General features: G+C 38.3%; 1 protein-coding gene across 10 annotated transcripts in view; it reads right to left on the reverse strand.

Moving 5' to 3' along the window:
• Positions 1–27,525, reverse strand: part of Akap9 (A-kinase anchoring protein 9) — a 118,196-nt gene that overhangs the window by 48,664 nt on the left and 42,007 nt on the right. For 9 of the 10 annotated variants that reach the window (XM_036180763.1, XM_036180755.1, XM_036180762.1 and 6 more), the window contains 8 exons: positions 25,506–25,602; positions 22,559–22,651; positions 15,752–16,105; positions 14,208–14,405; positions 13,099–13,236; positions 12,518–12,621; positions 9,521–9,726; positions 1,881–2,104 (listed from right to left, as the gene is read on the reverse strand). In XM_036180763.1, coding sequence (XP_036036656.1) covers positions 1,881–2,104; positions 9,521–9,726; positions 12,518–12,621; positions 13,099–13,236; positions 14,208–14,405; positions 15,752–16,105; positions 22,559–22,651; positions 25,506–25,602 — 1,414 coding nt within the window. The remainder of the gene's footprint in view (positions 1–1,880; positions 2,105–9,520; positions 9,727–12,517; positions 12,622–13,098; positions 13,237–14,207; positions 14,406–15,751; positions 16,106–22,558; positions 22,652–25,505; positions 25,603–27,525) is intronic. The other variant, XM_036180761.1, reaches the window with a different exon arrangement.

Raw genomic sequence — 27,525 nt, forward strand, 5'->3', positions numbered from 1 at the left:
ATGTAAATGTACATACATACACAATACATACAGACACATAATTTCAAACTGCTCACTAACAGGAGCTATGATACCCAAGTAAGTATGAGCACATTCAGCACCCAGCTCTTGGTTTAAGTAGTGTTTCCTAATCAAAGGAACATGTACTTTTTGGAGAAGTGGTTAATCCTAAAGCTGGGGCAGAGAAAATACCAAACAGGTGCATCTTATAGGACAAATGTTCAAAAGAGAAAGCCTCAAAAGGTACAAAAGCTGGCCTGGAAGACTTTTCAATACTGAAGCTGAAATAAAACAAGTAACTATGGCATACAATTTTTATTTCCCCCAAGACAGGGTTTCTCTTTAGCTTTGGAGCCCATCCTGGGACTCACTCTGTCTAGGCTGGCCTTGAACTCACAGAGATCTGCCTCCCTAGTGCTGGCATTAAAGGCATGCGTTCCCACCATCTGGGTAAGTCACTATGGTATAAAGTTATAAACAACAGATAAAGCAGCCCCAAGTCCGTAATTCTGACTAGGTTAAATGCATAAAAATGAAAGGATAGGTACTTTCACACTTTAGAAAAATTCTGGATAAATAAATGAAGGAGCAAAACATAAAATCATTAGACTAGCACAGTAATATTACTACAGGCAAGATGCAACGGTGAGTACAAAAATTCGTGGGTGCTGCTGAAGAGGGGTGGAGAGATGGGGTAAAACTGTCTTCTAACCATGACAGGACTACTGCACTCAGAAACCCACAGCAGCTAGGCACGCAGCACAAGATCAAACCAGCGCGGTGCAGCAGGTGTGGGGGAGGGGCACATGAGCTCACAACCTTGGCTGAGGAGCTCTTCACAGTCTAAGGCTGCTGGAAGGAGGTAGTCTCCTTAGGGGTGTGGCCTCTGGTAGGCTGGCCACGCTCCAGTGGCTGGCCCAGAAATAAGGGCCACCAAACAACTGACTCTGGGATTCAAATGTAATGATACACTATTTTCCAGCTGCTCTCCCATGGCTATCTACGACAGGAAGAGGCTAGACCGTGTCATTCCTGAGTGAAGAAGTAATTCCGCAGAAGAGTCAGACTTTACCAACGACACAGGAGTCACCTGCTCAACCTCTTGACTTGTTTCAAAGAATCTGCTATAAGATTTGAGTAGAGACAATAATGACAATGGTAATTTAGTCTGTACTTGATAACGACAGCTGTAGAGTCACACTTGTCTTAAGATAAACCTTCTGAAGATAAGTAAATTTCTTCATTTTAAAACAGTACATAACTTTTAAAATTCTGCCCATGGTAATTTAAGAGTCAATGATCATAAAAGGTGTAGTAAAAATTATATAGACAGAAAACACCAATTTATAAATGCAGTAGCAAAATCCTTGAAATGTTTCGATTTTTAAAAACTACTTTAAAAAATGTCCCAAACTAATTTCTTACCCAGAAATGCCTTGTATGGCAAACTAACCTGCTCATATATGTAAAACGATGTGAAGGGATCCCACATTTGAGTGTAATGGGACTACGTTAGTTAGACATTCTACAGCACGTAAAGTCCAGACAAGCTCTCAAAGGAGAGAGTTTAGTGGAACACTTCCAACAATGGTAGAGTCAAAATCTCTGTGATGCATTTGTTTTTTGTATACTTATTTTTCAGTGCTGGAGAGTGTACCTTGCACAAGCCTTGTAAGCACTCGACCTCTGAGTTATAGTCCTGGATCTTTTTCCACACTTATTTTTTTTTTAAAGGCAGGGTATCATTAAGCTGCCCAGGCCTGCCAAATAGATGGAATTAGAGGTATGCTCCACTAGACCCAGCTTGAACACAGCAATCACTAAAAGGGAGTCTGACAAGTCTCTGTGGAGGAGTAGAGAGACGAAGACAGCAAGGTTACCTGACTACTAGTTTCACTTATGGCGTCAAGGAGTTTTTCAACTGCTGTTTGTAGTCGAGAGCTGACATTGAGCACCAGTTCAACATTTTCGGGGTCTATTTCAGGTCCGGCCAGACCACTTGTCTCAAGCTGCTGTGACAGTTCTGCTCCTTTCCCAGTCACTTGGGACCACTTGCTGTCAGTTCTTGCTATAGCACTTCCAGGATAAGAGGGCAGGGACTCGTCTGTAACCAGAATAATAAGAAGTTCAAGGCATGAATTAATCAGAATATTTAAAGTTACAACATTAAGTAACTGAAGACATCAAGTCAAATGAGAACTTGAATCATTACAATTTCAAGGTCTTCAAATAACAACTTTTAACAAAATGAATATGCAAAGTAGGAGTATTGACTAGCAAGTAAGACAGTCTAGGAAAGGATAGTGCTGTGTTAATTAGAGCACAGAAATTACTACTTGGGTTACTCAGAATCTTTTCTTTGAGGGAAAAAATTATCTTGTGGTGCAGGGGATCAACATTGGAGCTTTAGTTACATGTACTGTGTACTGAGCCACACTTCTAGTCTTATTAAGAAAACATTCGAGAACTTAAAATAGCCATTTAACCCAATGGTATCGCATAGTGTCTGAAAAGTGACGAGGACTCCTGGGTAGCCAGGCCTGGCTCCCACCTTCACAGACTGTACAGTGTAATGAGAAGGCAAACACACAAAGACAACACAGATGAGAGGGCTGAGGATCTAGTGCTTGCCACATGAGCAGGAGGACCTGGGTTCCATCCTCAGCACCATAGAAAGCCAGTGTGGTAGAGCACATCTGTAATTGCAGTCAGAGGGAGGGGAGAAAGGTGCACAGGCAGAGGATCTGGGGCTTACTGGACAGATGTCTAGCCAAAATGATCTTGTCTCAAAGAATAAAGTGGAGCTGGGCGGTGTTGACGCACGCCTTTAATCCCAGCACTCGGGAGGCAGAGGCAGGTGGATCTCTGAGAGTTCAAGGCCAGCCTGGGCTACAGAGCGAGTTCCAGGAAAGGCGCAAAGCTACACAGGGAAACCCTGTCTCAAAAAACCAAAACCAAAAATAAATAAATAAATAAATAAATAAATAAATAAAAAGAGGAAGACCCCTGATGTTGACCTCTGGCATCCACATGAACACATGTGACTGAGCATACACCATCTATCCCAATTTCAATATGCTGTGGAACAGTCCAGGTACACTGAAGAAGAGAGCAAGTACTTATAGTTATCTGGACTAGACCTTTTGACTTTTGAGACTATTCAGGGGAGAGATTTGATTGGATTTGAAATGCACTAAGATAATTTTGTTATGTGCTACATTTGCAGGGGTATAAAGGAAAAAAAGTACAGACTAATTTACTTTTATTCACAATATTGGTTTCTTATTATTTCTTATACAATGAAGAGTTTACCAGAACTAGAGTTCACCACACTCACCAGGATAGCACACTAGAACTAGCCATACTCACCCAGGATAGCATGCTAGAGCTCACCACACTCACACAGAATAACAAGCTGGAGCCATGAAATCAGATGCAGCTTTTCTAACCACATCTACTAATCACTTCTACTGAACAGATCATTGGTAATAGAATACAAAACCAGAAAAGTGTGCATTCTAGGGAACAATTTTAAACATCTACCTTAAAAACGATTATATGACTGTTTGCCTGCATGTATGTACCTTGTGTGTGCCTATAAAAAGTTCTAAGCCACCATGTAGGTGCTGGGAACCAAACCTGGCTTCTCAGCAGGAACAGCAAGTTTTCTAACAGATTAACCTCTACAGCCTCCAAAATGTACTATTACACATAAATTATATAATTCTAATCACTGGCATAGCAGGTAATGTAATTTTTACCTTACATTTTATTCTCCAAATTAAAACAAAGCATAACTACTATGCTAATATTTCTTCATATTAGACCATGTATTTAAAAATTAAATACCATGATAATGGGACAAATATTTCAAAAGTGTTATAGTTCAGGATGATCTTGGGATTCAAAATGATATACAAAGTAGCAAATAGTACAGTACAATACATACTGTAACATTTACTAAGTCAAATGAAGCTGTCTAGGAAGCAAATGATATTTCTGCAGAAGCGATGGGAGCAAGAGTTTTTACTTGGTTCTGAGGGAACAAAACTACTTATACCATATACTATCTTTATCTGTGAAATTGAGTGCATTCCAGTGACATTTGCTTTTCATGGGTTTGGAGAATATGATAAATCTAAGGCCAAAGGACTAGTCTGAAATGATGGAAACACTGGTCTTTAACAACAGTGGAGAATTTTAAAAGAAGATAGCTAGAAAGGAGGCTAGATCCAAGTTGTGGACTGTCTTAGATTCTGTTGTAACTTTGAGGGTTTTTCTAAAGATTAGGAAGGGTTAATCATATTTTTAAATATGAAGATAATAGCGAATTTCTATATCAGGAAGCAAATTTTAAGAATATCTAGAAAAGAATAGGTTGGTTATGAGGCTATTTCAGCTACTCAATGAGAAGTGATGAAATATGATGGCGTAAAAGGACACAAGTCATGAAATACGATGGGGGAGGACTCAAGCTGGACACGACTGAAGGAAAAAGGCAGAGAAGAAGAAAGCTGAGGGATGACTCTGGGTTTCTGACTCACAGGATTCTTAATGACAGCAATCAGTAAGAAACACACCAACACATGAGGAGACGGTCTGTTGTGTGGCCATAAAAATGACCAAAGTGTCGACAGGATGTGCACAGCTGTAGAGCATGGGGCTGCAACTTTTACGTCTTCTTTATAAAGGTGAGAGTTGAAACACTTAAAGAAGGTCCATCTGTTGTAGAGACAGCATTTAATAAGAAGGAAAAGGAGTCCCATCATAAGCTAACAGAACAAAAGAAGTTCCATTAAAAAGTCAGACAGAAAGGCACAGACTGAGCTGAAAGAGAGCCTTTAAAAAGATAACCTTCAAGTTTTACCTGGACAAATGGGCCAGCATGGAGAAGCTGCTGTGGATTTAGTGATTTAGTTAGGGTCCTCTGAGAAAAGCAATGTTACTAAGGTTGGTAAAGTTGGTAAATGTCTATTGTTCGTCAGTGTGCTGCAGTTTACTCTGGAGGGCAAAGCTGAGACCAACCAATACTTAAAAAAAAACCTCAAAACAAAACAAACACCCAAGTAGTATGCAGAATGCCGTTTGTGGTCTGAGGGGCATCGATAAGAAGGTGACTAAAGATGCTGTACACACGAGAGTACATCTCAAGCACAAAGTACCAAGGGCATGCAAAACAATGCACAATGTAAGAGTCATGGAATGTCAGTGTCTTTGGGTTGGCTAATTAAAAAATTAAGTACTAAAGTACCCCCCAAAAGATAAAGGTGAAACACACTTGGTAGGTTTTGTTTCATGGTCTGGTGTTAGTTTTTAGGCAGGGTCTCCCCTGTCTAGTAGTCCAGGCATTGGGATGACTCTGCCTAGATCCTCTTGTCTGGGCAAGATAGTGAGTTCAAGGATAGCCTGGTACACAAAGCAAAACAAAGGAACAAATAAGGAAGGAGATAGATCTGTGAGAGTTATTAAGTTTGCTCAAGTTCATGATTAGTATGTTGTTATTGTTCTGCAGCGCAGCACTATGCCCAAGGAAGCCACGAAAAACAAGCTTTCATCCCTGCCTTCCCAGGGCAGGGGACATCTCTCCTCTAAGAGATCTCAGAGCTAAAGGAAACTCACAACACAGCTCCAGGACCCCATTTTATCAGGAGATCTACCACTGCCTCAGACGGAAGTGAATTCACACTAGCTGAACCTTGCCTTTCAAGTTCATAAAAGTTTATTCTCATAAGGAAGCAAATATTAACCAATCAATTATTTTTTCAACGGTTAGCGAGCCCATACCTGTTTAAAATCTAAACAAGTTCAGACTTGAAGATTGAAAATAGGCCATATGAAAAAAGCCATACAGAAAACTGAAGAGTAAAAGTCACTTGATAAACAGATTAAAACTTAATTTTTGTTATGTCAAATGAGACATTAAAAAAATTAAAGGAATATTTTAGCTTTTATAATGCTTGCATTCAAAAATATGAAATGTCAGGATGAATTTTAACATACAGAGCACATTAGTAATATTGTAAAGCCAGTACATTACTGGAGTTTATGTGCTGCAGGCCTCAGGAATATATCATAAGAACTCAGCTGGTTATGGCAAAGTCACTACCTGGAGGAATCAGGGAATTCCTCCAGAAGAAGCCAAATCCCAAGGAGTTTTTGGTGTTACTTGGCTTGTTACATATCAGCTGTATTCTGTTATGAAAATCATGTGTGCCTTCATAGTTTTCCCAATTGACTTTTCCCTAGAAGGGCTAACAGTGTGGACTGATCACTCTCTGGACATACACATTACAGGTATTTGGAGAACAGCCTCAGGAAAGGCTTTCTCTGGAATCAGATATCTCCCTTAGCCACTTTCAAGGACTACAGGAAACACCACCCAGGTGGGCGCGCAACTTTCAAGGACTAACAGTGATAGCAGCCCACATATAAGTCTCCTGACTTAAATTCCGCAAGGAGACACCGCCCAGGTGGGTGCCCAACATCTGAGGACTAACAGTGATAACAGCCCACATACAAGTCTCCTGACTTAAGGTAAATTCGAGAAGGGGACACCACCTAGGTCAGGTGGACATTAAGTAATAGCTTTACACAATTTAGCAGGGACCCTCCCTTTTTGTACCGGGACTTGCAGGGCAGAAGACGGAGAAGAGAAAAGAGAATGGAAGAACTAGATGGGTAAGAACTGGAGAGGAACAAACCGAGATGGGAAAGAACTAGATTGGAGGACTAGAAGAGAGTACTAGAGGAACGAGATGGAAGATGAGGAAGAGCCAGATGGGGAAGAACAAGATGAGGAAGAGCCAGAGGAGAAAGAAGGAATGGGAAAGGAGCTGATAGGGGAAAGAACTAGATGGATGAGAACCTAGAAGGGGAAGAACTAGATGAAGGAATGAAGATAGAACCTAGAGGGGACAGTAGTTAAATATAGAGAGAAATCAGGTAAGAAGGGGCTAGACATGAGAACAGAATAGAAGCTGTGTAGAGAGAAAACTATCACAGAATAATAAAGTGTATGAACTAAGGAGTTTCGTGTACATAGATTCGTTTCTTTTCATCAAAGATTAATTATCAGCTGGTTGTAGATTCTTCCCGGACCCTGGGAGGGGACTGTCTAGGGCCTGGACCCCCATAGTGATAGAAAATCACAACATGTCCACACGGTTGGGCTTGCCCGGCGGACTGCCTAATTATTTACGGTTCAAAATAGCCATTTCCAGGTCAGAACATCTCGCGTGGCTAGGACTCCGTGGCTTTACATGCTTTCGTAAAGCGCTCGGCCATGTAATCTACACGCATGTGTAGAGTAGCCACATGCGGCCCTGTATGCATACGCGGCCCACTCTTTAAAAAGCCAGCGCCATTTTGCACAGGTCTCTCTTCTCTTTTCTCTCTCCTCTTCTCTTCTCTTCTCACTCACGTGTGTGCTTCACACAGGCCTGTCACATCTTTTCTATCCTATATTAATAAACAGCTTTTCTGTGGATTTGTCGTTTTTGGGACGTGTTCCTCGCGGGTTAAGAGCGCCAAAATAATTAAATAACTAACACATAGTCCTCGATATTTATGAAAGATTCAACATTTAAAAGTGTTAAGTTATTTTAATTCAATATTTACTTAAAAATGAAAATTGGACCTGTGAGTGTCCCTTAATGATACTGATGGCCACACCAAATTATTAACAAGTCAACAGCATTGCTAATCATAAAAACATAAAATGTCAATTGGAGAGCACACATTGTAACCAGTGATGTTAAATGATCTTTGAAATAACATTCTATACATTGTTCTTCTCTGGATTTCATTTTCCCTCTTGTGGTATTATTCTTTTAGAACTGGTTATCAGTTAAATAATATTTTAAGGACTTACTTGATTATGACAAGTAAAATGTTTTTAAGCAAAATATCAGCTATGTTTTGATCTTGTTTCTTGTGGGAATGCCAGTGCTTCCTACTATTGTTAATCTGAACTCTATAGAGCAGGAATAATGGAGAAAACGCTCAAAAACAGTTCTGTAAGTCCAAGACAGGTCTGGATTCAGATGGGATGCTTATCATTCAAAAATAATGGACAAAAACATTTCACCTACACTGGAAAATTTGGATATAACGTATAACAAGCATCATGGATCAGGTGTCCTTCAAGGTCTACATTCTCAAAGTAAATAAACATCAAGACAATCTTCTGTGCTGGAGATAAACTGCCAATTTATCCCTTTTGAAACCCCCAGAAAACTGCTTGAGAGGTGAGCTCAATGATGTTTGCTGAATGTTTTAGTAGCTATGACAACTGTTCAGTGTCTGCGGTTTTCTGTTTCTGACTCTAGCCATCAACCCTGTTTCAGCTTCCCTAATAGAACAGTAAAACTCCTCCCTAGATGGCTAAGTAAAAACAGTTCATTGTTTTTGTTAAGTTTAATTTGATTAGACATTTTTACATGTTTAAATATTACCTTGTTCTCTACATATTAGGATACACACACATTAAAAAATACCCTTTGCTCTAGAGCTTACTCAGGAGAAATGTTAGTCTATAAAATAAATCTACCAACTATGGAAAGAGTGAATCTGAAAAGAAAGTTTAAAAATTGTTATTATTTCAGTTCTTACTTTACTAAAAGTATTTTAAAAATTGTCTTTGAACTCAACTAAAGTGTTCTTAAATAAATTTTATTTCAAGTTTTAAATCAAGTTTTCCTTTGAGCTGAGAAACACACGGCTGGCCAGCCTATAATTAAGCAAAGCATCTATAACTGGATGTTTTCTTCTCATTTCTCCACAGAGCTTACTTAGCAAGCCGAATGCTCTCAAAATTACAAAACAGCATTTTGGAAGAGCTGCCTCTGGCTGGCAAGAGGGTTTGGGTGAGGGATGGAAGTAACTAGATTTACTCTTTGAATCCAGATTTCAGACCCTACATCTCTGCACCTGACAAAGCTGTCTTTTGATTTCCTGATTCTTCCTCAGCAGGATATAAGGAACTGAAAAAATAAGAGTGACTAGAGGTCAGCAAGGTGATGGCAAGAAGCCAAAAGAAGAGTCCAGCCTGCACAGCACAGAATTAACACGATGGTGAAGGAAAGTCAGACTTGGTCCCCAAATGCAGACATGACACTTTCCAGAAGGCACAGAGGACGGACCAGAGGACAGTCCAAACCAAGATCAACTCAGGTTTATCAGACTTGTGTGAATCTTTTCAAATAGTGCTAGACTCCTAAAAATCTCTTCATTCAACCTTTCCTTAGTGTATAGGTGGATGTGAGAGTCCTGAGTAGTGATGCATAATTATTCTTTAAAAGTAGAAAACAGAGTAGTATCCCAGGGTATAGACGGTGATAGCCCTGAGGTACCATTTGCAAATGCTATACACTAAGTCTTTATGTCGGACAGTCCAGTAGTTGTAAAAACTTGGACTATTCTCCCTTCTATATTTTTCTATACATTTCTATACATTGGGAGTGCCTTAAACTGAGTCTGTGCCAAAGATGTAGACTATTTCAACAGTATATGGAAACATTACCTCTTCCACTTGCATCTTGAACACAAGGCTTTGCAGACAGGTCTGCTTCTGATCTCCAAAGCAGGCTGGCAGCTGGCTGACCTTTACTAGATCTATCCAAAATCCCAAGAACATGGCAGCCAATTGTCTCTTCAGCAGCTGCTGTTGTCTTGGCAACTTCTAACAGGATCTTTACAAGTTTATTATTGGCTTTTTGGAGAGCATGTCTGTACAGAAAAGGAATCATTTGTTAAAATGCTTAATTAAAAACTAAACAAACAAAAAAAAGTAGAAGCCACAAAAATGAAAAGAAAAAAAAAAAAACTAAACAAAACATTCTCTGATTATGCCACAACAATCCTTTATAGAGCTGGGTGGTGGTGGTGCACATCTTTAATTCCAGAACTCAGTGCAGAGGCAAGCAGATCTGAGTTCAAGGGCAGTCTGGTTTACAAAGTGAGTTCCAGGACAGCCAGGGCTGCACAAAGAAACCTTGTCTTGAAAAAAAAAAAAACAACAACAACAACAACAAACAACAAAGTAAATAAACAAAATCATAAAATGAATGCTTTATAGCTGGATAATATTTTTAAATAATTGGTACTTGCACCACAATAAAGCTCTTCCGGTTTTTAACTTATTTTAAAATTATTATAGAAGTCCCTGTGTTCTAACAGAGCTATGTAGCTTACAACAGTTTTTTGTTAAGTGTGCATTTTATTGACCCAAAAGAAATCAAGTAACTAAGCTTTTATATTAAGGATTAAATAAAAAAAATATTAAGAGTGTGGTAAGACCAAGTATGTGTAAGGTATTGAGTTGGTAATGCTTTTCATGGTTACTCACACAGATTTGGTATTTCATCCTTTCATGTGTCAAATATATTTTAAAGTATCATCTTAAAAGCCCACTATAAAAATGCAGCACTGTTTTGACAATTTTATGATGACAAATGAAATGTCTAAATTTAAGCAGATCTAATAGGCACAGTCCTGATTTTAAAGGTCAACAGTAAAAATTCAGTCTGATAACACCAAAGCAAGTGTCATAGGTCTTTAAAAAAATTGTATTTATTTTAGAGACAAAACTATACCTAGTTTCACACTTCACTAGATATTTCAGACAACTGGGGGAAGAAAAGTTTTCAACTAAACAAAAATAAATCATGTCTTTCTTTTTAAAAGGTAAGAACAGTCTTTAAAATTTTTTTTAAATTAGATGCTATTGGTTAACTCTTCTCTGAAATATTCAGACGTAATCATCAGAATTAATAAGTTATATATTTATTTTTATTTATGTGCATGGGTATGTGTCTGTGTGAGTTTGTGTGCATCACATGTATGCAGGAGCTCTCAGAAGCCAGAAGCCAGAAGCCAGCATTGGATCCTTCGAAACTACAGTTACAGGCTACTGTGAGCTTATAAGTGTGGGTTCTGAGAATTGAACCTAGGTCCTTTGCAACAGCATTAAGTGCTGTTACCCATGGAGCCATCTCTACATTCCAATCAATAACTGTACTGCCTAGATTTCTTCCTACCCTCTGTCTTACTGGAAAATATATACATTTTTTAAAACAAAAAATGAGGATTGTCCTGGACTAAGTGTTCTCATGAGGTTTCTCTTTAGCGTAATATGAACCCTTTAAAACTGTGTCATAAATGGTCCATAAATGGTTAATCTGATTAATCTTAATAGCTTAATTCACCAGAAGTATTATAGCAAACATTACACTGAATACATCTAGACAAATGACAGACTTCTTGGTGAAGGTGTCCTGGCTTAGAAGAGTCTGATCTTTAACTTCACACTGCAGGAGATTACCAACAACCACGCTAAGCTGTCTGTTTCTGGGCACATCAACTACCTATTTTAGGATAAGATAATAAACAGAGTTGTTTTTCTTTAGGAGTTGTCAAGCAAAAATTCTATTTTTTATCCAGATCAAGTTATCTGCTTACATAAGTCAGAATATTAAAAATAAGACCAAATAACAGGAAGTAAAGGGTCTTATTTCCTTAACTTTTACTTAAGTTTTGTTCAAGTGTCAAATCCCATGATTAGAATATTAAGCTATTTTCACTTAAGAAAACAGATTAAACTTATATACTAGTTTAAAACAAAGATTAATACTCATTTTATCAATCTTACCATAAAAATTTCTAAAAACCAAATACTACATGATGTGTAAAATATATAAAATAGTGAAAAGCAGTATTTATTTTATATTGCCATCGTAATGGGTAATTTTCATACACTGTGTTTCTTTTTTGAGTTCCATACTAATAATCTAACCTCCATGCAAGCTGAGGAAGGGAGGTGAGGAGGAGAGTCACAGAAATTGTTAGTAGACACTAGTTAATTTGAAAGAAATTATTTCCATTTGAATAAAATAAAATTTAAAACACTGTGCCTTTTAAAAAAGGCCTTTAAGTTAATATGGGTTATCTATTCTCATATAGTATAGTGTTATACATTTTTACATTAATCTCTGTGATATCAAAGTAAGGAATAGTTTTGCTACCATTGGGTGATTTATTCCTCCATAAAACTTGAATATGGATTAAAAGTTCTTATGTGTTATATACAAATGCAAAAATAATCTAAATGTGGAATATTTATTGTATTGTTTTCTCAAGGGAATACCTAATGCTAAAGCAATGCCCTTAAAGTGAATGAAAAAAAAAGACAGAAAAACCTCACAACTGTAAGTGATTTTTTAGAATACAGCATAGCATTATGAAAAATAAAGTTAAGCAAGAAAAGTCCAGTATTCAAATAACACCTAAATAGAATCAAGAGCAATATCTAATAAAAAACTGTAGTGCATGCAAAAGTTTTTTTTAAATTAGTCTAGTTAATGATAAAAATCATCAACCCTTCCTATGTTATACCTACACAAACAAATTTCACACATAGGACAACTTGAAAGCAAAGTACAATGTACAAGGTAACATTACGACAGTGGGAACTGACTCGGAAGCAGCATTTCACCCTGTACTACTCAAGTACACTCTCTACCTTTCATTGGACAGGTTTTCATCGAGAGCTGAGTCTTCAGGCTTTCTCTCCAATGTCTTCTCTTTGAATGTCTGTTCCTCAACTTCTTGACTGTCATTTTCATCCTGTGTAAGTTGGTGTAAAGGCAGAGAGGACAAGGCAAAGAGAAAACCTGTCATCTTAGAAACAGCAAGTCATACTTCCATAGTGGTACGAGACGAAACAGAAACGTCTATGCACGATGTAGACACTATTTGAAATAATGTTTAACTTTATGCTATTGAGAGATTAGTATTATCAAGAAAAGATAAAACATTCTAATGCACAGATGAAAAAAGTGGAATGGGTTCAAAGGCATGCAGGCTGTGTACTGTGACAGTGGAATTTGTTAGGCTGTTCCATGGTGGAGCAACAGCTGCTGCTATTGCGATACCAGAATCAAATTACCAGCATAATGCAAGGCGACCTTCCTTCCATGGGTGCAATCACAAACACATTAAGCTCAAAGCCTATAAAAACGTTATTGCACACCAACAAGAAAGACAAACAAATCCTATTGCACTGCTGATCCATGCTCCTAGAGGAGCCAAAGTCCACACTACCTGTGTCTGAGTACTGCTGTGGCGCAGCTCACAACACAGCTCCTCGCTTCCCGCTAAGCACAGCTGCTTTAGCGCTTCCAGCTCCTCTGAAAGCGCCCTCTCTCTCTCTGATACGTTTTCAGTACTTACTGAAGATTTCTGAACAAGAGAAATGGTCGTAAGCAAATGTTGTTGGCAATAGGAGAAGAGAACAGAAACAATTAGCAGATATCTTTTAACCCCTTGAGACCAACGGGCCTTTTTTCAAACTATGATTCAGATTCCATTATAAGGGGTTAAAAGGCATATACAAAATTCAATGCAAAATTTGAAACTTTAGAAAAAAAGTTAAACTTATAAAATTCAGAGATCTGTACAGTTCAATTAATACTTTTGTGTCAAATTTGCATTGAAAAATTCAGAAGTCTGAAATCACAAAATACAATGAAGAAAAGCAAAACTGATTTTTCAAACGATCCATATTTTATTCTCCAACCCCAAATTTCCCATTATTTTATATCCGAAGGAATCCAAGTCAAGGATTCTCTATTTTTCATATTAGTTTTCAAAATTAAATTTAGTGTTTTCATATGAGCTTTTCTACAAAGATTTTGTGAGTATATTTTATATAGAAACAAGTAAGGATATAGTTCCCAAATACCAAAGAATTTTTAAATTTAGTTGAGAAAGGGTTAAAAATGTTATATAAATTTGCATTTTTCAAATCAATAAGAAATGTTTCCCTAGACAAAGATCCAGAAACATGCTACCCCAGATTTCCATTGATTAACAAGGTGAATTATAGATAGAGAAAAGTGTACCTGTGATTGCTAACTGTGGACTCACAGGAACCTGACTATGGATGAGAGCTTCCTAAGCAAGCACCTCAGTGCAGACTGCCCAAGCTGACAGGACACCTGTTGCACATTTCTTTGCTATGATGGCATATGATGAAGAAGATAAATCTGAGTCAGATGTCCCTGTGAGCTCTAAAACTGTTGGCTGATGGGGTAATTCTAATGTTATATATTCCTAATTATTTTCAGGTCTGGCAAAGTAATTCTGACGCTTTAAAAAAGGCTACATAAAGAACGTCATTTTAGTTGGAGAAAAGGATTCTCAGTGCCGACCTGGGCTAGCTGCAGACTGAGCCTCTGGATCTCCTCCTGTAGCTGCTCCTGGTCTTCTCGCTGCCTCTCCATCTGTTGCATGTGGGCCTGCCTCAACAGTTCTGTTGCCTGTTGATGTTCTTCATATTGTCGGACAAGTTCTTGCCGCATATCTTCTAATTGTCTAGAAGTCTCCATATTTGACACCTCATCATGGATCTTTATCATTAGAAACAAAAAGTTCAACCACACATGAACTTCAAAAATTTGCCACTATTGATACTTTCAATGAATATGAAAGCAATTCCACTAAACCCATAGGGCATTTGAATTTTTATCTTATTATTAAATAAAGCCTAAATTTTAAAAAAAGTATTTATTTTACCACAATGCTAAGACAACATTAAGTTAATTACCGCAATGTGTTATTTTCCAGGAGGGAAGTATCTATTAGATAGTTTAGCTAAACTATAATTCTAAAGGAGAAAAATAAAGATATTCAATATTCCCTCTACTTTTAATGAAGCCATGATTCCATTATTCTTCTTGACATTTTGTGTGTGTGTGTGGGGGGGGGGGATGAAGATTTTCTTTTAATCTTAAAACTATACTTATGAAACAGGAAATTATATTTATGAAATCTGTATTATAGAACGGTTATGGAGCATTCCAGAGAACTTCTTTGTAAGAGACAATCATGTATTAGTTCTCTGACTCTGAACACATCAACTTTCTAATGGAGTCTATGAGCATCCTTGAAGAGACAGTAACTAAAGAGATGGCAGCTTTATTTGATTCTATTTCTGCATAAGATATAAACTATCTTAAACATTAATAATACATTTGAATTCAAATGATTTTACAAGTAGGATTTATTTCTGTCCAATAAGATAGCAAACTACTGAGGAATCAGGTCTATTTGCGAGCAGTATGTAATGAAAACGAGAATGAAGACCTAGACAATACAATTTTTAAATTATTCTCTTAAATAGATGATTATTTCCTTATATGTTCTTATATTTAACTGAGCAAATCTTTCAGTCAAAGGTATTTCCACATTACAGGATAATCTTTAACTGAAACAAAGTTAAGGCAGTTGTTACATGAGATTTTATTGTTTAAAAATTCAATACAGTGCTTTTATTACATGTCATTTGTTTCATGTTCGTGTTCTTGTGTGCGTGTGTATGTGTGTGTGTGTGTGTGTGTGTGTGTGTGTGTGTGTGTGCATATCAGAGGACAACTCTGGGAAGCCAGTTCTCTCCATTCATTATGTGAGTCTCAGAGACTGAACTCAGTGTATCAGGCTTGGGGACTAAGCCACCTCACTGATATGCACAATGTCTATAAGACAAACAGACTTGTTTTATTTAATAGGGTTAATTTCATTTAACTATATGCTTTATCATTAATAAACTACAACAATGTGAGTCCTATTCAAGCTGGACTTGAGACTTTCTTCTTCCTTAAGCAACACTACTGATAATGTATTAATAGTGAAAAAACCGCCTTTGCTTTTATGAATGTTTTGCTTTTTAAAAAAATATCCTAAAAGTCATACTTACACATTGTCTAACTACAAGTGTTTCATCTTTGGAAAATATTTCCTGTGCAATAGTCAGCCCATGGTCCTTAGGCTTTAGTGTATCATCATCAAAATCATCACCATTAGACAAAGGAACTTCTTTTCTATGCTCTTCTAATTCTTTGCTAAGTGGTTTAAATTGTTCTTTAGCATTCTTGTCAATTCCCGTAGCAGTGTGAGGACCAACTTGACCCTGTGATGTGATGTCATTGAAAGGGTGTTCCTGCCAACATAGACCATGTGCTTGTTCTGATTTTATAGAGTTTTCTTTCGTCTCAGATAGTCTAGAGAGTTCTGTCTGTTGAGCAAATGCTATACTCATTGACACGATGACCTAATGAATAAAAGAAACAAATGAAAAGATCAATTCAATTCTTAAACATCAGCTGGAATTGAAAAAGGAAATTATTACCTAGGCGTACATACATTTTAAAAGGCCTGGCCTCTACCCATACCCATTACACTGCTTAGGTAACAAAGAGCCTGAGACTAGCCCAGGGACCTAGGTTGAAAACCAAATAATACTGTTCTAAAAACAAAACAAAACAAAAACACAGCAACAAGATAACTCCTAGACATTCTGCTATGGTGCTATCAGTCCTTGCTCAGCCATCATCAGAGAAGCTTCGTCCTCCCGCAGATGGGAACAGATACAGAGACCATACCCAGACATTATGCAGAGTGAAACTCTTTGGAGCACTCAGCTCTAAACAGGATGTCTCCATCAGACCCCTCCCCTCAGTGCTCAGGGAGCCCTGCTGAAGAGGAGGAGAAAGGAGAAAGGAGGTAAGAGCCAGAAGGGACTGAGGATGCCAAGAAAAAAAAAAAAAGCCCTTCTAAATCAACATGAACAAAGCTCACATGAACTTTCTAAAACTGAAGCAGGTCCTTTGTGTAAATACTAGTGTTTTTATGGGATTCCTAAATGTGTGAATGTGTGGGTGTTGATGATTATTGTGCCTCTCTTAGGCTCTTTTTCTTGTTTGTTTTGTCCAATTTCAATGTGTTCTTTTCTAATGAGAGACGGAGTGAGACTGGATGGGAGGGGAGGTGGGAGGAACTCGGAGGAGCAGAGGGAGGGGAGACAGTAATCAAGATAGATTACATAAGAAAAAAAACCTATTTGCAATAAAAAAAAAAAAAAAAAAAAAAAAAAAAAAAAAAAAAAAAAAAAAAAAAAACCTGGCCTTGTGGTTTTAAGTGAAAAGAAATCCTACAATAAAGTAATGGACAAACTCTCTACAATGAACTGGGAGTCCACATAGTTATTGTACCATACTCCTAGATTAAAAAAAAAAAGTTTTCTAACAAGAGCAGGAAATGTTCAGTTAAAAAAACAACAAAACTAGATAATAAAGTTTTAATATTTCTTTCTTCCAAGAAAATACTCTGTAACTATTAGTAAATATTTTTCTAAGCTCTTTTCTTTCTTTTTGCATGCAGATATGGACAGATACAGGTCAGAAATTTCCTACAAAAATGTAATCATATTCTAAACTATATCTTAGTCATAGCTTATCTACAGTAAAAGTATTTCTGAGTCAAGATCAATTCTCTATTGGCAAATACTTAAGGATGGTTTTCACTTTGTTGTTGTTGTGATTGTTTTTAGAATAACACTATGTAGCCCAGGCAGACTCAGACTTACTGTAGCCCAAACTAGTCATGAACCTATAATCCTTCTGTCTCAATCTTCCATGACTAGAATTGCAGATGAACACCACTATACCTGGCATGTTCCATTATGCTATTTGAAGCATAATGTGTAATTATATTATCATTCACATCCTTTCACTGCAAGAAACTTCCTGAAGTGGGGTACCTGGTTCTAGGGACTGGAAAGGAGGATCACGTTTCTGACTTTCTACTACAATTATGACACTGTCTATTTCCTCCCAGCACAGGTACTTCAACATTCTGACAAGGCCTTAAGCCTTTGAGAACCAAATGCTCCAACAGCTTTATATCAAGTTCTATGTCCACAGACCATCCACACTTAGGAGAGCCGGCTGTCATGAGCTCAGGGTGAGCTTATGCCTGAAGTTGGAATCCTTAGTGCTTGACTTTTAGCTTTCAAAAACTGTGGTCGAGCCCATACAACTAAACTGATTTAATCTCCTGTCTTCAACCTGGTTCTAACTAGCCCATTGCTTTCCAGATGCTATGTCCTCCAGAAGTGAGAGTCCCGTTTTAATAGAAATCATGCTGATAATGGTTACACCAAGAATAACAGAAACACCTTCAATCAGTTCTTAAAATTTTGTATTATTTCATTCACTATTCAATATAAGCTGTAAGGCAGGCACTGTTAATGTTCCAATATGACGAGTGAGGAAACTAAGAAAAATGAAAATACTAAATGAGAGTACATGATGTGACCCTACACAAAGCAAACGGACGGTGGAGGGAGGTTTGAGCTCTACACTCTTCAGCTCCTCTTCTGTAACATTATACCTCACTCTGATTTTCAGATCTGAACAGACCTGTCTAGAAGTAAGACTCTTTACTAACCTGAAGAATATTGTAGTATCAAACCACACATGCAGAAAATTTGTGTACAAAGATAAAAAACAATATCAAGGTCATATCTAATCGATATTAGATCAGTGATTTGAATCAAATTATGTTCAACTATAGACAGAACTCAAACCCTTTAAACACGTATTACACTGCTTCTGTCCCAACAGTCTCATGACTATACCTCCCCTACCAAATTAGACCTCTTAGGTGGCTATGCTACCCTAGAATGAAAGGATTTGGTAATGTTCTAGGCAGTCATCTGGAATATATGCCATTATAGCAAGATGTAAAAAGAGAAAAGAATTAGGTAAGTAGTTTTTGTTGTTGTTACTGCTGTTTTGTTTTTTGGGTTTTTTTGGCTAGCCATATTTGGTTCTATCCTAGACCTCTGGGTCCTGACCCTCCAGCCAGTGTCAGGGTTGGCTTCCTCTCATAGTCTGAGTCTCAAGCTGGACCAGTCATTTTTCGGCCACTCCAACTATACTCGTAGATTGGTGCCTAGCCAGGGGTTATCACAGAGGCTTCACCCAGCAACTGATAGAAACAGATGCAGAGACCCACAGGCAAACAGTAGGTAGAGTCTGGGGAATCCTGTGGAAGATAGGAAGGAAGGACTGTAGGAGCCAGAGGGGTCAAGGACACCTCAAGAAAACTCACAGAATCAACCAACCTGGACTCTAGGGGCTCACAGAGACCGAAGTGATAAGCAGGGAGCCTGCATGGGGCTGACCTAGACCCTCTGCACATATGTTAGTTGTGCAGCTTGGTCTCCTTGTGGGACTCCTAACAGTGGAGTAGAGGCTGTCTCTGACTCTGTTATCTGCTTTTGGGACCCTTTTCCTCACACTGTGTTGCCTCAGCCAGCCTTAACAGGAAAAGAGGTGCCTCATCTTACTGCAGCTTGATATACCATGGCTGTAAGATATCCATGTGGGTGGGGGGCTTGCCCTTTTCTGAAGAGAAGTGGAGGAGGAGGAGGAGGAGGAGGAGGAGGAGGAGGAGGAGGAGGAGGAGGAGGAGGAGGGGACTGGGGCAAGAGGAGGGACTGAGAGAAGAGAAGGGAAACTCCACTGGGGTACCATTGGGATCTAAAAGCAAAATAAATAAATAAACAAACAAACAAATAAATAAATAATATAGCATAGCAAAACATATTGCCAGCATTTTCTAACTAATGGTTAAGATCTTCAAAGTGGCTTTTATTTTAATTCCCTGAATTGAATCTGGCCTCCATCTCTGTCTCTCCACACTAAAAATATAACACAAAAAAGCAAAATAATTTATAAATGCAAAAAAGAAGCAAAGAGGCTGGGTGAGGGTGGTGCATATCTTTAATCCCAGCACTCAGGAGGCAGAGGCACGTAGATCTCTATGAGTTTGAGGCCAGCCTGGTCTACAGAGCAAGCTCCAGGACAGCCAAGGTTACACAGAAAAACTCTGTCTCAAGAAACCAAATTAATGAATTGATTATTAATTACTGATTTAAAAATAGATTTTAAAAAAGGAAAAGAAGCAGCAACGAGGTGAGGCAGGAAATGCCTACCTAGTGGGCACGAAGCCCTGGGTTCAATTCATAACATCACATAAAGAGCTGAGCATGATGTCAAAAGCCTGTCGTTCATGACATCACATAAAGAGCTGAGCATGATGTCACAAGCCTGTCGTTCATGACATCACATAAAGAGCTGAGCATGACATCACATAAAGAACTGAGCATGATGTCACATCAAGAGCTGAACATGATGTCACATGTCTGCCATTTTTCAGCACTCAGGAGGTAGAAACAAGAGGATCAGAGTTGCAGCCATCTCTGCTATATTGAGAATTTGAGTTCTGATTTAATATACAGGCCCCACCAAACAAACAATAAAAAAAGAACCACAAAACAAAAATAAACAAACAATGAAATACAGAAGACAGAGGAAAATGATGAATATCCATCTCACTGTTATTACAGTTCCAGTAAGGTTTAATAGAGAATGATGGAAATGTTTCATAAAAAAGGCTGGGAACATTACAGAAGATATCATTCCAAAGATTCAAGAAGTGCAATGGATTGAAAGGTTTCCAAAGACATTACTTTTTATGACCCCCAAATACTTGATGAGGACCTTAGAAGAACCGAGAAGAGTCACAAAAGATCAGAATGCTAATTTGAAAGTTTTGTTATATTTATATTATGTTTATATGTTTCAAAAAGAAAAAAAAAGATCCTAAAATGAAAGCTTAAAATGCAAAAAAAGGTTAGAGAACTAAAAACAATTTATAGAGTTAAGGGATGCTGCTCAGGAATTGCCCAGCATGGTTCATCCCAACCACATTAAACATACATAGCAAATTAAAAACCAAACAAAATACAAACTGCTTCAGAAAAAAAAGACAGCTTTTCCAACTGCTGTGACTAATATACTGACAGAAACAAATTAAAGAAGGAACTAGTTGTTTGAACTCTAAGTTCCAGACAGTTAAACTCTTTATTGCTTGACTCTAGGTAGCTAGTAACCATCACAGAGGCCAAGGATGTGACCAAAGCTGTGTACATCATGGAAGGTGTAGAAGCAGAGACAGGCAATGCACACTGGGTTGGCTTTCTCCGTCACCACCTCTTATTCTGTCTAGGCTTCCAGCCTACAAGACTATCCAGAGTCTCCACAGTTACTTCTCTCTGGGAACATCCTCAGACACACCCAAAGGTTTGCCTCACCAACCTCCTAGGTGATTCTAAATCTAATCAATCTGACAATGAAGATAAATATAAATGCTGATGTAATAAAGTGATTGTGTTCTACACTGTGGAACAAGAAACACTAGACACAGACTTGTGACTCCTAGGCCACACCCAGTAAGCTCACTGCATCTTCTCTTTCCTACTTTGTACAACTGAAAACTTTCTGCACCATCTGGTCTCCAGGTGCTTTATATGCAGTGGCTCATTTGATTCTCCTGAGAATTGCTATTATTTTCTTTTTACATTGAGAAAACTGACATTAGTAAGTTAAGTAACTTTCCTAAGTTCACATATTTAAAGCATAACATGTCCAATAGCAAATCTCATGTTAACTTTGAGACCCTAATAAACATTTTATTTGAGAGTCTTTGTAGGCACTAAGAACAAGAGAAGACTTCCATTTCTCTGAGAATCACACAATGATTGACACACAAACCATGACTCCCTTTTCAAGATCTCCGAGAACTATTTATTCTGCTCACAAAATAAATGAGTCTTCACAGCTTAGACATTTCCCTGGGTCTTCATCTAAAACTAATGCCTCATGTTATTTTCTTTACATTTCATCAATTGTCTTCCTTTTAAAAATGCATATTCTCCACTTAGATCGCTATTTTGGAACAGTTAGGGATTTTAAAAAATATTTTAAAAATTCATTTTTATTTTATGATCATTGGTGTTTTGCCTGCATGTATGTCTGTGTGAGGATGTCAGAAGCCCTGGAACTGGAGTTACAGACAGGTGTGAGCTGCCATGTGGGTGCTGGGAATTGAATCCAGGTCCTCTGGAAGAGCAGTCAGTGCTCTTAACTGCTGAGCCATCTCTCCAGCCCCATAGTTAGTTATTTTTAAAAAGGTTCAAATAGCTCATAATTTAATGGTTCCAATATTAAAATGCAAATGAATATATTTATTCTGAAAGAAAATGCTAAGACAAAATAAATGGAACTATAATGTAGCCTAGGGTAGTTAATACTCGAGTCTAAAAGATGGGCTCTGGGCACAGCAGCTGAAGATTCCAAGACAAGCAAAACACCACATTGATGAAACTCCTTCACTCAGCCAGGAGCCAAGCTCAGTGACAATCTCAAGTTGCTGTCTAACACCACAATAACTGCTTTGAGCAGGGGTAATAGACAGAGGACCAACTACCTTTCTTTCCTGACTTTAACCACTTTTAAAGAAGGCCAAACTCCTTCACAAGGAAGGTTAAGACCAGTAACACCCATAGAATAGTCCACTCAAAAGCAAGTATTATGCCAGGTGTGGTAGTGCACACCTTCCACTGCATCATTTGGGCTGCAGAGGCAGGAGAAGGATGAGTCGGAGGCTGGCCTGCGATAAACAGTGAGATCTTGTCTCAAAAGAAAGAAAGAAAACAAAGAAAGTCTAAAATACTTATAGTTGATACTATTATTTGACAATTTACAGGTAAATTATATAGGAAATTTATGACTCAAAATGTATTACATGCCATCAATAAAATCTGCCTTTTGAAGGCTCAAAGAGAGACCACCTCCCGCATCAACTATACACCTACCTTAGCTATTTCTTCTTCTAATCGTTCTTGATACTGTTTTTCCATCAACTTAACCGTATTTGTTTCTTTCCTCCCTTCAAATCCACCAGGAAACTAAATGAAAAAGCAAAATATGTCATATTTATTTACACAAATTGTATTACCATCTATTTTTAATCTCCTAATCTCAAATTTTTCTAAAATAATATCTTAGCAAACTTCTGGGTCCTTTTAACAAAAAGCAAATTTCAGTTTTTAATAAAAAACATTAATAATAATCCTAACAAATTATGCTTACTACTGTGAAAAGAAAGATATTTACACTTATAATTAACAATTCTAAGACAGGCTAAGGGTACTTAAAATAAGATTCTATTTCTTTTATGTTAAAGCTGTTAAATTCTTTTCTTCTTCTTTGTAGTTACTTGTATGATCCAATTTTCCAAAATACGAATAAATTTTGTCAGCATACCAAACATAAGCACTTCCTAAAATAAATTTCCTAAAATTTCATAGCATCAAAGTATTTAATAATTATGTGAATTTCTTTTTTAATGGGTCAGTTTTGTTTTTAATGTGTTTTACATTTATTCATTATGTGAGTATGTGTGTGCACATGTGTGTTATTATGTGCATGTTAAGGTGAAATATTCAACCTTTAAGAGTGTTTTCTCTTTCTACTGTGTATTTTCTGGGGGTCAAACTCAGGTCTTCAGCAAGTGCCTTAGCCTGCTGAGCCATCTGCTAGTCCTTATGCATCATCTCGGGCCCTGCTTTCTCTGGCTAAGGATACTAGTCTACCCAGTGCAGATGTTCAGGGTCAGGTGGACTTGGCCTTCTCCTGCTACTGCTTCTGCTTCTGCTGCTGAAGGCTCTGCCTGATTTAGTCCCTGTGTTCCTGGTCCAGGAACTTCTTCATCTTCACCAGGACTGATGTGGACTTTGGCTTGGGCTGGAAGGCAGCCTTAGGATGAGAGTGATCTCTAGCTTCTCTATCATCATACCTGCCAGGGCTATTCAGACAAATGAGCTCTGCAGGTATAGCCTCCCAGTGTCTTCACCTCCCGGCCTTGTGCTGCTCCCCACTTCTGCCTAGCTTATTCTCGAGGCTGTCAAAGTGGGGCTCAGCAGCCCAGGGACCAGCATGCTGGTGATGCCCCTTGCTCTGCCCCATCTCCAGCACATCTCAGAAGGGATGGAGCTGTAGTCCATGTACATGGCCTGAGAGCAGGTGGGTGAGGTAGGCCTACCTTATGTTGAACTTTAGTCATTCCACATCCATAAAGACTATTATTAGTGTGTTCAAGATAGATGATAGCATTGTAATTTCTGGCCATGACTGAGCTGTCCAAAGAGTTTAGAGCTGTCATGATCTTCTTCCCTGTTGACTCATGCACACAGGTCACAAACCACGTCCCTGAAGCTGGAGCCAAGAGGAAGTAGAGGAACTTAAGTGGTGTTACATGGTCACAGTGTGGCACCTGCAGCCCTGGTTTTCTGCGGCAGCTGTAAGCCAGTGGTTCTGGGTCACAGTGAGCAGTGTTTCTGTGATGCTGATCTCACATATGAGCTACATTGTCACTCAATCCAGGACAGCCACATGACCCAGATGTTCTTCTAAAGCCGAGTGTCTCTCGGTACTGAAAGTATTCAAGTGAGGAGGATCCAAACTGCTGCACACTCAAGCCCTGGTGCTCGTCAGCATGTGCAGTCTCCACAGTGCCCGTGATGTCAGTCTACAGCAGTCTTCGTTGTCTTCCCCATCTTCTCCTTCCCAAAACCAGAACTCCTCAGCAAGCAGCAGTGCAGACCAGCACACACCCTTTCTTCCTGAGCCTTGGGCACCTCACGTTTGCTTTGAGTTTTAGACTTCAAGTCGGGGCAGGTCCATCACTATGACAGAACTTGTAGGCCACCTCCACAGTGGCGGAGAGGTGGGATTGGAACTGGGTTCTGGGTCCCACACAGGTTTGTGCTAGCTTCTTTGGAACCTGGGACTTCTTGGAACTGTCAGTGCTCCTTGGCCTCTGGGTGCTAGCTAGGGCCCTAGTCCTCCTCTTCAGAGATGGCACTCGAGAGGCACTGGTAGTAGGCAGGAAGGTCTCCCTTTCCAGTACCACATCAATTCTTCTTCATGGTCTTTCTTCCTAGCAATACCCCTGGCTAGGTCTGGGGGCTGTCTCCATCTCACCCACAGAACAACAATCCATACCCACTTACGTGAATTTCATCCAAACAAATAATTCTTATGAGTGCAGGAGAATACAGAAAATGTAGTTCTTATCTTTCCCTGATGCACAGATTAAGACAGGGTAATGATTTTCATCTTCTCTGAATGTAGACTGAGGATCAGAGTTCTGCTGTTGGAGATTTGAAGAGTGGAGCAGGATGTTTCCCTGTGTGGCACGCACTGTTCGAAGAGCTGTTACAGAAGGTACCACATCTGTTAGATGAGGACCCATCCACAGCACAGGACCTGGAATCTTGAGGATTCCTGAACAGTGGTTGAAAGATGGCCTGTCCTGATTCCCACAGTAGGAAGATAAGGGCACTGAAACTGATTTCCTATGCATAAGTCAATCTCTCTCTCTCTCTCTATATATATATATATATATAACATAGTAATAAAGAAAAAGAGAGGGGCACATGGGGGAGACCTGAGAATGGAAAAGAATCAAAGAGGATGATATAACTATATATTCATCAAAATGAAAAAAAAATCAGGACAAAATTTAAATTGATAAAATACTTGAATAAGAAAAAAAAAGACAAAAAGCCCTCACATTTACTTTCTCTTTCTCAGTGTTTTTGTTTTTTTTTTTTTGAGCTAAGAAAAAAATGCAAATTTTTAAAAATATTTTAAATTTTTTGTCTTTAGTAGATAATTACCAAAACACATTCATAAAAATAACAGTAAGAAAAATCAGGGAATTTAAATGTCTAAGAATAAAGAGAAGAAAAATAATACCTCTGTGGTGCTGCCAATATGCGCATTTAGACAATTTCCACAGTCCTCTGTTTCCTGTGCATCAGATTCGTTAGATACCACTGAATCAACGCAGAGGCTAAATATAAATAAAAGATGGTGACTGATGGTATTGAGGGTTTGGAGTCATTTTCCAAAGTTTATGACATACATACATATACTGAGAAAGGTGGAAACAAAAAATGATATGCCAACGCTTACAGATACTGTAACTGAAGTCACAGTTTTGTCTAACCTTTATATTTATATTTGCAGATCAACAAATAAACTTCATATCACTTTAGAAAGTATATCATATGTCTACAGGCATTAGTTTTATAAAGTTATTGAAGATACATTATCTAGTAAAAAATAAAGATCTTTTATTAAAAAGTATTTCACACACAAACACATACACACACACTCACACTCACACTCACACTCACACACAAGCCTGGAAGAAGGCACACACCAAAAGTCATAATGGTCACCTGCAATGGGACTGTGAAGTATGTGGCAGGAAGAGATGGTCCCTAGTTTACATAGTTGTTTTTGGACTGTGCTGTTTTTTAATCTATTCTTTGTGTATTCTTCAACATATGTCTCCATTTTACATTGCCTATAAGCAACCTTTAATTTATGAATTCTTTCCTAAAATGCTTAGTATGCATAATAAAAATAAAGGAACATGAACAACTAGGAGCAGAGGAAGGCCTCTCTATAAACTATAATTTTCATTTTAAGAATATAATTACCTAACCCCCATTAGTGTGTACCTATATTGCCTTCTTTGTTCCAGTCTCCTACTCAGCTCCTCCAATTTCTTCTTCTCCTGTTCTGTTCTACTCTTTGCTCCTATCTCCCTCACATTCTGTTCGGTCTAAAACTGACCATATACAAACAATGTCACTGTCTAGCTTTATACCTTAACTTCTGATGGCATTTAGCCCTTTTCAATTATTCAGTAATATAAACAATGTTACAATGTTAAATATAATATATCCTTTATGCTCCCATCTTTATTTCTCTAAGAAAAAAGTCTTACGGCTGAAATCCTGACACTTCATTGGCAATGACTTCATTCTGTAAGCTTTACTGTTATTTATCCCACACTAAAAAAGACCGGTTTGGTTAGCGCTGAACTCACTGCTACCCTCTAGAGCCGACGTGTCCACTGGCCCTTTCCTATGTGATCTCACCCTCTATGTAAATGCAGTCAAGTCCCACATTCTCTATCGAATAACACAGGTCGTGATATTTTTCTCTATGCTTCTAATAACATGTCTATCATATGTGTCAGTGATCATTCTTTATTCTATTTCCTGGTATTCTAGTAGGCAACATTACAGGAATATGCAATGAAAATGTTATGCAGACATGGGCTTAAATTCTAGAACTTTCCTATGTCTCTAATTTATAGTCCCAACCATTATTATCTTTTAATAATTACCTATGAATAATGCTTACTTCATAATTACACTGAAATGCCTGAAAAAGCCACTTTATATACATCTCATTCACTTTTTAAAGATGAATTTTAAGTTAGTATTTACGGCATTCAATATCATCATGGCACTTTCTAGCAAAATGTATTCTAGTGGATTCTCCTCACTGACTTTCATATATCCTCCTCCCCAGCAGATTCTCCTCACTGACTTTCTTATGTCCTCCTTCCACTTATGCCTTTTCCCCTCAGTTCCTTTCTGCTTTCAAGTCACAATGCTTTCTTTTGCTCTCCTCCATCTTAACAGCAACTCTGTTTACTCTCAGTCTCCATTTTTTAAGCCTTACACTTATTCTCTCTCTCTCTCTCTCTCTCTCTCTCTCTCTCTCTCTCTCTCTCTCTCTCACACACACACACACACACACACACACACACAGCCATTACAAGCTTGGATCTGGCCAGGCAGAGGTGGTGCACGCCTGTAATCCCAGCACTCGGGAGGCAGAGGCAGGCGCATCTCTGTGAGTTCGAGGCCAGCCTGGGCTACAGAGATAGTCCAGGACAGGCTCCAAAGCTACA

Source organism: Onychomys torridus, chromosome 3 (genome assembly GCF_903995425.1).
Source record: "Onychomys torridus chromosome 3, mOncTor1.1, whole genome shotgun sequence".
Taxonomy (NCBI): domain Eukaryota; kingdom Metazoa; phylum Chordata; class Mammalia; order Rodentia; family Cricetidae; genus Onychomys; species Onychomys torridus.